General features: G+C 40.4%; 1 protein-coding gene across 2 annotated transcripts in view; it reads right to left on the bottom strand.

Moving 5' to 3' along the window:
- LOC108626147 (mucin-19) overlaps positions 1–9835 on the bottom strand; it is a 17609-nt gene extending 7774 nt beyond the window's left edge. Inside the window, exons 1-7 of one of the 2 annotated variants that reach the window (XM_026814512.1) lie at positions 8937–9835; positions 7439–7582; positions 2518–2663; positions 2272–2444; positions 839–1109; positions 531–653; positions 283–453 (exon numbers count right to left, since the gene is read on the bottom strand). In XM_026814512.1, coding sequence (XP_026670313.1) covers positions 283–453; positions 531–653; positions 839–1109; positions 2272–2444; positions 2518–2663; positions 7439–7582; positions 8937–8997 — 1089 coding nt within the window. In that variant the 5' untranslated portion in view covers positions 8998–9835. The remainder of the gene's footprint in view (positions 1–282; positions 454–530; positions 654–838; positions 1110–2271; positions 2445–2517; positions 2664–7438; positions 7583–8936) is intronic. The other variant, XM_026814510.1, reaches the window with a different exon arrangement.
- Positions 9836–11628: the final 1793 nt, after the last annotated feature.

Raw genomic sequence — 11628 nt, 5'->3', positions numbered from 1 at the left:
GCCGTCTACTGATAAATCGTGATCTGAACTTTCAACAGAAGGTGGCGCATTCGTAAAGGCTTCGGTTCTCCAACTGTTCTCCAATGTACAAAATACATTGTATAAAATCAATAAAATTTCAAATTGGGACGATTGTAAAATCGTACCATTAGAGTCTGGACAAATTATATGAAACATCATTGAAATAATAGGACTATTTTTTAAATCCATATTAGAAAGGAACCGTATTTAACAATAGATGTTAATACAAACACATTTGTTAGAAAAATCATTTTTATTTACATGCAAATCGTCTTCCAAAGCGTTTAAAACGGCTGCCCTCGACTTCCTCTTGAAATCCGAAAAGGATCGATGAACTTCATGCGTAAGAGGTTCGGCGCAGCTGGTTTTCAAATCATTTTCTATCTCGTGCACTGCTAACCCAGGCAGATCTCGAAGCAACGCGTACTTGCCCTACGAAACGAATTATTTTCACAAAATTCTCTCCCATACAATCAAGGAGGATATTCAGAAAATTATTATTCATATACTTTTATTGAGATTGATATTTTATCTTCAAAGGCGATCCACGTCTTATCCTTGAACGCGTAAGGAGCGGTAAGATCCTCGTCTCTCTCCACCGTCCATTCTCCCTTATTCATCAAATCGCATAACTGAAAAAACGAAAGTGACACTAATAATTGATCAATTTAAAAAATTGCGAGTCAGAGAATAATCTGTTCTTTGATTTGAATCATATGATTACAAAACGTGATTGTAAATCATATGACAATTTCTATGAAGTCATTGTTTGCATGTATGCCAGTAAACTCTGCCGCGAACAATGTCGACTTCGCACCTGTCTCTGATCAATGACGACCGGCTGCGTCTCTTCAGTGGGTGCCCTTGGGGCATTGTCGTCCTGATCCTTAAGCGTGAACCTGTACGCGCTGGCAGGCACCGATATCAAGATTTTCCTCTTGGGAGCGCCCAGGCCGCTAATCAGGTCGATCAGGCTGTCCGCGTTGAACATGTCGAACAGGCCCATCAGACGTGATGGATGGAAAGTGCTCTGGGCATCGTCGTCCTCCACCAAATAGTGCGTCGGGATCGTGAACAAATCCACGTATCTGCATATTTATTCGCATTTTGTCACTTCCATCAAAAAACTTATTTTATTCCGTGTAAATAGAATAATTTTATACAATAAGCCTGCAGTCAAAGATAGCATTTTTAAGTATTTGTTGATTCGTCGTATGAATCACTTCTAAAAATGCATGACGCGCGTTTAGAATCGAATCAACCGTGGAACGTGCCGCTTCGTATCATTAGGTGATTATCATTGACACAAAGTATCGTCCGAGGATCGTATCGAGAACGGTCTCATTCATATTTCAAGAACGCGCCGGGAGTGTTTGCCAGCAACCCGAAACTCATCCATATTCAATGAAATATATTCCCTGTAAGACCGTCCCACAATGAGGATCACGAGCATCGTTTTACAATTTGGTCTTGACTCACATACTGTTCTAATCTTGTGTCTGACTTTTCATTTCGCTAGCACTGTCTGTCTCATTGCTGTTTTTGTGCAATCGTATGTAAAAGAGAAATGTCTTTGTGAATCATTGTCTGTTTATTAGCATTTATGGAAATTTCGTCTATTCGTTTGCGACATTTTAAGTATTCAAATCTTCGTATTGAAAATTGCTATTAGTATTAAGGAAACATTTCAAGATCAAGAATCTTTCAAGAAATCAATTTCAAGATCAAGAAAGAAATTTAATAATTTTGATGAAAGTCTGTTGAATTATAAACGCTTTACAAAAGCGCCGTCGATCGATTTAATTCGCATTCCCGGCCAGCTCGATTCCCCTCATCCATATTCAATGAAAGGAAGAAAAAGATACCGTAAGAACACGGTGCAACGACTTATCGGCTAATTGTAAAGAGGCGCGTGAAAATCCGCTACGTGCATCAACCGGGTCGCGGCATTCCTCGCGTCGCTCGAGAGCCGGCAATTGGCACAAGGTTAGGCAGATTATGCCGAACATGAACGAGTAGTTTTTACTTTAACCGAGCCCGTTTTCACTTTACGGCCGGCTCACCGGTCAATTTATTCATGAAGTTAAGTGCACCGTAAAACGTGTCTGGCTTACGTCTAGCTTAGATGTATACATAGAATTGCTTTGATATATTTAGTATACTGACGAGTTAATGCTAAGACATGATTGTCGCAACAAGGACATATTATTATATTAATGTTAATATGGATTTTAAAAATAATGGTCTTACTTCGTTAGGTCCTTCAGGTCAAACTGTTTGGCCAGGTTCTCTGATTTTGTAGGCAGAACCAGGAAGATCCTCTTGTCGTAGGACTTCCTCACCAACTCGTCTCTCAGGCCCTTCACAAAATGTGACAAACGTTCCTTCGACCCGGCAGTCATATTCAGCTCGATCGCATCCAACTATAAAAATTAAACTCTATAATTAAAAACTTTGATTTCATAAATAATATTCAATTGTAGAAATGTGGATTGCCTCTTTGAAGACGCCCATCAATCGGGCGACGATCTCCTGACGAACCATGCCGGAAGTCCTGAGCGTACTTTCGGGGTCGTTCACGGAAATCGCGAACTGAAGGGTCGGAATGATCTCCTTCAATGATTTCTGGAAGGTTTCAAACTCTGCAACACAAAACTCAAAACTGTATTTCATATTCTTTTCTTAAATTATATTTTACTTCATTTTTTTATGTTCCCTAAATGAAGATTTTTGAAAGTGGCATTTTTATTGTATCTCATAATGGTTACATTTACTGGTAGAAGAAATGCTCGTAAGAAGGTTCCGGCTTCCTTTTCAACACAATTGTCAATCTCGTCGCACGATCAACGCACTGGGACGCTGTTAGACCAAACGAAATCACTGTCGCCGGGCAATTAATCACGGACTTTCACGTATTGTCGTAATTGGTCGCGACACTGGTCGTTAGTAAAAATTACTTCCTATTAACGACATCCATGTAACTACAGTCTTTTTCTACCAATTACTCGTACCAATTCTTAAGTAATTTCCTATTATTAAATACTTTTGAAAATCATTTTAAAAACAGATTCGTTTACAACTGTTTCGTATATTTATTTCGTTTCTTAATTTGATCCAATTTTCGATTAATATTTCTTAGGATTACTTTGAAAAGAGATTTGGAATTTGTTTTTATCATTTTCTTCTTTCGAAATTAGGTCAGTTTATGAAAAGGGGTCAGAAGAACGGGTTTCCGAAAAATTTCCAAATACGTCGTTCAATTCCAATGATCTTCATTCTCCAGTAATTGTTCAACGAGCAATTATGCTTGCGTAACGAGTTAACGTATACAGCCCCATATAAATTTTCTGAACGAGTGAACGTTAAAGAAATGATCGTAAGAAATGTTCATATTTCATCGGGCAATTATGAAAAATTCCTCTCATTTTTATCGAATTCGAATGGATAGAATTTGAGGGGATAAGCCGTGGAGGGAAAAAGTGAACGCCGTCACGCGACGCGAGATCCTGCGGGGAAAGTGATATTCGTTACATCTGGATCATCTATAAGAACCACTTTCGACTCCACGTTTCATTAGCCACGCCCATGTACGAATTTCGACTGCTTTTTTACGATAACCCGAACACCTTTTTACGACGGTGTCGCCGATATTTGATATGTTTTTTATTTTTGCATCACCATTTACGGCGCGAGGGAGAAGTAAATATTCCCGAGTCGCAGAATAATGCTAATTAGCACACGCCCGAAGAAATCGGGATCGCAGTGAACTCGTTCAGATTCGTCCTTGCCATCAATTTTTAATTGACGTTCGCCCGTTCGTTATCGCGAAAGAGAAAGAGACAAAACAATCCTTTTTTTTTCTGTTTCCATAAATCAAGGCGGCGTGGAACGCGACCATTCATGGCAGCGAATAAGAGGAGTATCATGCTCGGAGCTCGTTTTCGCGCGATTATGTCACAAACGTCGCGACGTCTCTGCAGTAGACGCTTCTATCCTCGTCCCTCGCCGTCTCTCATATCTCTGGTCTGCACGCGTCCAGTGCAAGGGTCTCGTGATTCGCGGTCTCATGGATGAATATCGAATTTCACGCGTGCGACGTACCGTCATCGAACGGCCACCACTCCGCGTTATGCATAACAAATTGATTTTGGAAGAAATTTCGAAATCCGCCCACAAAATCATTTTAAAAACAGATTCGTTTACAACTGTTTCGTATATTTATTTCGTTTCTTAATTTGATCCAATTTTCGATTAATATTTCTTAGGATTACTTTGAAAAGAGATTTGGAATTTGTTTTTATCATTTTCTTCTTTCGAAATTAGGTCAGTTTATGAAAAGGGGTCAGAAGAACGGGTTTCCGAAAAATTTCCAAATACGTCGTTCAATTCCAATGATCTTCATTCTCCAGTAATTGTTCAACGAGCAATTATGCTTGCGTAACGAGTTAACGTATACAGCCCCATATAAATTTTCTGAACGAGTGAACGTTAAAGAAATGATCGTAAGAAATGTTCATATTTCATCGGGCAATTATGAAAAATTCCTCTCATTTTTATCGAATTCGAATGGATAGAATTTGAGGGGATAAGCCGTGGAGGGAAAAAGTGAACGCCGTCACGCGACGCGAGATCCTGCGGGGAAAGTGATATTCGTTACATCTGGATCATCTATAAGAACCACTTTCGACTCCACGTTTCATTAGCCACGCCCATGTACGAATTTCGACTGCTTTTTTACGATAACCCGAACACCTTTTTACGACGGTGTCGCCGATATTTGATATGTTTTTTATTTTTGCATCACCATTTACGGCGCGAGGGAGAAGTAAATATTCCCGAGTCGCAGAATAATGCTAATTAGCACACGCCCGAAGAAATCGGGATCGCAGTGAACTCGTTCAGATTCGTCCTTGCCATCAATTTTTAATTGACGTTCGCCCGTTCGTTATCGCGAAAGAGAAAGAGACAAAACAATCCTTTTTTTTTCTGTTTCCATAAATCAAGGCGGCGTGGAACGCGACCATTCATGGCAGCGAATAAGAGGAGTATCATGCTCGGAGCTCGTTTTCGCGCGATTATGTCACAAACGTCGCGACGTCTCTGCAGTAGACGCTTCTATCCTCGTCCCTCGCCGTCTCTCATATCTCTGGTCTGCACGCGTCCAGTGCAAGGGTCTCGTGATTCGCGGTCTCATGGATGAATATCGAATTTCACGCGTGCGACGTACCGTCATCGAACGGCCACCACTCCGCGTTATGCATAACAAATTGATTTTGGAAGAAATTTCGAAATCCGCCCGCCTTTTTTCTCATACTCGGCCACGGCCATTGTGCAATCGCTGTGCTCGTTTAATGGCGTGCACTGCGTTCGATTTTTGTATATTTATCACCCGATTGCGGTGTCCGCCGAGATTTATGGGAATTGCCCTGTCACAATTTAATTTATCACGTTTTCCCAAAAATACTACATACGTAAAGAAATTGTACAATATAGAAGTGAAGATATCAAACATGCGTAGTTTACTAAATAATAAAGAAATATAAAAATTCTTGTAAAAATCATGCGAATTCCCAGAGCAGTAAGAGAATCATTAGGGAGACATAGGAATTATTGAATAACTACAACATCAGCTTCGCACAAGAAATCGTGAAAGTGGAAATATTCTTACCCGAGGGATTTAATTAGTAGTTTCGATCACCGTCTAATTACACGATTAATAAGAACCGATAAGCAGTCCGGCAATAAATGTCATAAAGTGTCTAATACCTTTCGTCTGAACGTATATTTTAAAGACACCAAGGTAACGACAAGACTAGTAGTTGTGTTTCGTGATTATGCAACGAGATTTGTTAAATTCATAGACACGCGAATTGATCGGTACACCAAAGCCTCGGCGCTTCGCTCTTTGAACCGACTGGTGTCTCGAAGATTAACGCGATTCCCAGATGAATATTCATCGCGCATTGTGATCACGCGAATATTTTAGTGGCGCGTTCTGTCGCTTCTATGCATTCCAGGCGCACTTCCGACACTAACCGTGCTTTTCTTTCGCTGTTAAATTCTTTTGTTACGACCAACAGAGCATTTAACTTTCATTTATCATTTTTCTATGGAATCTAAAGTATTCAACAATTTAAATAAGTTAATTGTTTTCATTTAAATCCGAGCAATTCTGAGGTAGGATCTTTTTAATTTTTTTTATTTGTTATCTTTCAACGATTGGTCACGTACGACTTCCCTAAAAATCTTTTTGGATCTCCAAAACCATAATCGTATTAGTCCATCAACTCGACATGCGTAAAATTGTATGCATCGTCACGTAAAAAAAATTCGCTTGTTAAATTATTACCTAAACGCCGGTCACGTAGAATTATATTTTTTGCATAAACTCTGTAGATACTGCTGAATCATTCTAATATAATAACGAATTTTACCACACTGTACAATTATATCAAACTTGATTCTTTATGGAAACATCGACCGAGTGTTAAATCATTTAGCAAAACGCTGACAGTCCATTAATCGACGGTGATCGTTCACCAAAAATGACTGACAAGTTTGCAGGCAATTATCCGATGATTATTCCAAGCAACGGGATACGTCGTAATGATTGTTCATCGGAAACATTATTATTTTTTTTTTCAAGCAACGTTGTAATTCTCAGTGTTAATGAGTTTCCTTGATTGAAAAATTGAAAGATTAACTTTGAATCATGTAAATTACACGTTTCCAACAGTTTGATGACGGAAAACGAGGATCGGTTTTCCAACACTGACAACATTACCGCGTAAGAATATACTGTTCTCCGTGGTTGGACGTCGATATCCTGTTACAAGTGCAAGGATGCAGGTGCGTTTACAGCGATCGAAAAACGTAACATTTTCATAATTCCATTGCATAACTGCTTTAAATAGAATAGATGCAGCGTTTGTCAGATTTTAGAAAAACGTACGATAATTACGTGTCCCGAGGCAGATACGTGAAAGTGATTAATTCTAATTAAACAGAATGTTGCTTTCATTCGCGTTATTCGACGCGATCATTTTGCCAGGAATTGGGCTTAACAATTTCTCATAAATTAACGAGCGCGATCTCCTTGATACATATTTTCTACTTAATTATTAAATTATTACTATTAATCATTGAGTCATCATAAAAATCGTTCCTTTCAATTCTTTGAAACATCTCCAAGAGAACCGGACCTAATACCACGATTTATCCATAGCTGTTTTTTTTTTTTTAAAAGAGGAATGAAGAACTGATTGACATAATCATCGATCGCGGCGCGATTATCGCAAATCAAAGGATCCGTCTTCTTAAAGGAGCGTCGCTTGCGCGCGTCAAAATAAACCCGTCATGTCTTGTAACCACAAACGGTTATTAACAATTACAGCGGATGAAATATGCATCGGCTTACCGGAAATCGAGACATTCCGCACGTCGTATCCTTGCTGCACCAGCGTGGTACATTTGCAGACGGCCTCCGTCAAACGTTCGACGTCGGTGACGGAGGTGTAGCACACCACCTCCCTGCCTGGCGATATCTTCTGTTTTGGGCATTCTGAAATCAATTCGAATCAAATTTAAATAGAAAGAACTCTGTATTAAATCATACCAAGCAAATGTGTTTCACTTTTACTTTTATTGAAAAGTAATATGAATTTAATGAGCAAATTGCATATGAAAAAATGACAAAAATAAATGACGCATTTTCACTTTCATTGAATGTCACGAGACCGTCAAACCATGAAATACTATGTTAGTTTAAAGACGAGGAGTTGAAGAAGGTGTAATGAGGATAATAAAAATAGCCTTGAGAAAGCAGAAACGAGCCGAAAATTGGCAGTTCAGATCCGTTTGTTATGCACAACATTGATTGAACGTTGCCGTTGACATCATCCTTCGCGTATATGCAACTGTAGCTATAATAGTCGTTTACATAGCCGCGCAGCCTTGCGGTTCGCCGGCAGGAGAAAGAGGATCCTCCGCGCAAGAAGACGACGCGAGCCTGCGACTTTTATGGTTAATAAATTTTTCGCTTCATATCCGTATGATCTTTGTAAGCACGACAGGAAGACATTATATGGAGTGGATTCTTTGAACCATTCACAGAATCCAACCGGAGGAGAAACAACAAGAGATTACAGAATACTGTTAAAACATGTCATTCTTCGTTGACGATTGTTGATGAAAGATTGCAGATTTTTTGTTTATAATTCAGGCGATGCTTGGACAGAGAAAGCAGCGGTGCGTACATTTTCACGAATAGCATGATTTGAGAACGAAAGTCTTGTTTCCAGGCTCTGGTTTATGGGCAGAGGCACGAGCGCTCATTGACGGGATCTTGGGAGCTTCTCGTGAAGATCGACCGAAGTTTGAACACGTAAATGGTAACCCGTTGCTCCAGTTGCGCAACGTAACCTCAGAGGACAACGCGAGACGAGCCGGCAAGACGATTATGGTACTTACACGGCTTTAGTTTCAATTAAGGAATAAACTAACGGTGATGAGAGATTTACCAGGTGCTACGATGTGATCTAACGCAATCTCGATGAAAGCAGCTTTGATACGCCACTTGCGTTTTCCATTATTGGGATTTTTTACAGATAAGAAACAGGAGGGTTTAATAGGTTCGAAAAGTGAAATATTAGAATGTTAACAAGAACGTAATATTTCGAGTACACCTCATTAACCACTCTCTCCATTGATTAATCTCATAAAGTAGCAAACGATCTAAATTATCCAAGATACACGTATATTATTGACTCGTACTACTGACAGGGTGAATTACTGAAGAACTACATTATTTAGTATTTTAGCTTCGATACTTTGCTAAGCTATTTACTGAAGCGATTCTGTATCGCTTTATACATTAGAGTGTTAATGCTCGAGTTTTGAATTACGAAAAAACTTACGCAAGCCTGATGCGAGGGTCAGGAGTCCGATAAGGACCGCCAAGCCCGTCCTGTCTATCATCCTTTCGCGATCTAAGATCCGCTAGATCAGCTGCGCGACTGTTGATCGACGACGCCGGCGCTCATCGATGGATCCAACGAGGGGAAGGATCCGAGCGCGTTTTACTGTCACAGCAACTACAGTGGAACAAACGCAGCAGCAGCGTTGCGAGAGGAGTCGTTGGAAAGGAAAGCCTCTCTCTTCCCGTTCTTTTCCCGACGGGTTCGATTCGGTTCCGCAACGAGTGGGGACGCGAGGAAGAAGGATCCTTCGAGTCCGAGAGCGCGTTTCGCACTGAACCTTTCGGAGGATCCGTGCTCTCTTAGTAAACCCTACCGGATCGGATGTAAGCAACCAGAGAACAGAACCTCGAGGGAGATGGAGCCCGCAGGGATACGAATCGGAGTGGCGCGGCGGGATCGGTTTAACGCCGGATTACCGGATGCCGGGGGTGGGGTGACGCCGGACTGGCCCAGATCCGGACACCTTTCCGTGTTACACGTACCTTGTTCACTTACGTGGAATCGTGGAAGCTACGTAACGTACCGGTTAAAAATAAAACGCCTCTTGTAACGCACCCCGAAGTGTTCGCCAACAAGTTAGACATGATTCGGGGACGTAATCCCGAATTAATTAGACTATTGAATTTATTTATATCAAAACAGAAATGTGACCAGGCGTTAAAAGATGTGGAATTTCCAACTTTAAAGCCGAATCGTAGTGTTAAACTAGCTGGTTAGCGTCCCGAATACGAGAGTACTGTGCACTGTTTGAATAGCTTTTTGGATCGAGAGACTGGGGAATTTTGAAACGCGGATGCACAAGCGTGTTGACGATACTGATTGGAGCACTTAGACCGTACGATCATTGCGGGTTACTTCATAAGGCGTTATTTTCGGCAGTGCCTGCGTGGGCGGATCAAAGATTGCGTAACCACGCGAGAAGGCAATTAAGATGCATCGTAAACATCCGTGTGGGAAATTTCGACTGAATAAAAAATTCATGATTCACTTGATTTTGTTATAAGGTTTGAAACCGGTCGTTAGGTTTTTTGCGATGCTCCAATGTGGTAAAAAAATTGTATCGAATTTCGGCCCTTTCTAGGTCAATTTTATCCCAGAAATATTATTTTACACTAAGAAATTTCATTCTTACAACCAATTACAATTACCATAATCGACAGATTAACAGATGTTTTATTTTAATGGAACGAGTTTGCCTCCGATTCGACCTTGATGACGATTATAAATCATTTTCCTCTTATCAACAATGTTAATGATGTAATAAGCATCAATAGGTTACTGTATTCTGTGTGGGAGTAGAGTTCCATCGGCACGACCGAGTTAGAGCAACGGCGAACCGTCTTTCTGCAATCGGTCCGTCATACGCGTTGAACACTTTCATTGACGTGCTGTTTACACTGCCGCCATAGGAACGATCCTCCAACGTGTCTGAGCATCCTTTACAAGATTTTTAAAGATAGTCCGCGTTCCTCATCGATTTTTATTTGCTTAACCTTTGATTTTTATAGGTATTTATATTTCATAAAGTTCAGAAGTAAGAATTGCAATTTGCGTTAGCATAAACTTTCTGTAATGTATCTTAAGTTCAAACGATTCAGGTGAGACGCCGGTGTCACATGCTCAGTGACCTGTTTTATTTTTGTAAAAAAAAAAATGTCAGTACCTGAATCGCACTTGTGAGATCAGATGGAAGCGACGGCCAGACTGAAACTATTATGCCTGCAAATCCAGCATCATCCGTCTCATAATGTTGCACGTGTTTACCGGTTTATCCAGTATCCACGTTAAACTCCGTTCTGCCGGCGGATTAATCAGCGACGTATGCTAATCGACAATGATCACCGTTGCACATCGCGTAGCATAATACTTGTCGTCGTGGTTACGTCACCGGGAATGCATTATTTTCGTGTTAAAAGGTATTACGAATTCATCTCCTTATTCTTGAAGTTAATAATAAATCCGGAACACGCGCTTCGCTCACACCTCGAATTGCTTTTTTCTCTGAAAGCATTCTTCTTATGGCCATTACCGGCTCATTATCCGCTATTGTTTATTACAAATTAATGGATTTTACGCGGAACTGAAGACTGCAGATTTTTAGTCTTCTAGGAAATTCAGAAATTCCTATTGAGTCTGTCGTGCGATTCGAAAATTAATAGAGAAATCAATGAGCCTCCAGTTAATTCAATTGAATAATTTTTCAATTGTTTAACTTATCCCGGAATTCGGTGGAACTGAATTATTTACCTTATTCCGAAACGCGATTGTGGGAACGGTGTAACAATGATAGTTCCATGCAAAGGTCGCGGCAACGTTTCAGAAATTTCCTAAATCGCGATCGGATCGAGGCGATAACCAAAAAAGGGTCGATATCTGTGTCCGGCAGCGACCAGGTGAAAAAGCGATCGTCATCGACACCGTGAGTCGTGAGAAAACGGATAACTGCGAGCACGTTCCGCGAAAGGGTGTACAATCATCGGGAGAGGCTCGACTGGCTTAAGGATGTATAGGCTATATACTTAAACAATGCTAGCATGTTGAATTTATTATTATAGATTCCTATTACTATTAAAAAGCTACCTGCAAAATTTTAAATCAATTCATGGGTTTTTTGAAAAATTATAGTGAG

The sequence above is a fragment of the Ceratina calcarata genome, unplaced genomic scaffold, assembly GCF_001652005.2.
Source record: "Ceratina calcarata isolate Rehan_Ccalc_2016 unplaced genomic scaffold, ASM165200v1 scaffold39.2, whole genome shotgun sequence".
NCBI lineage: Eukaryota > Metazoa > Arthropoda > Insecta > Hymenoptera > Apidae > Ceratina > Ceratina calcarata.
Note: the sequence above shows the minus strand (reverse complement) of the source record. Positions and strands in the feature narration are given on the sequence as shown.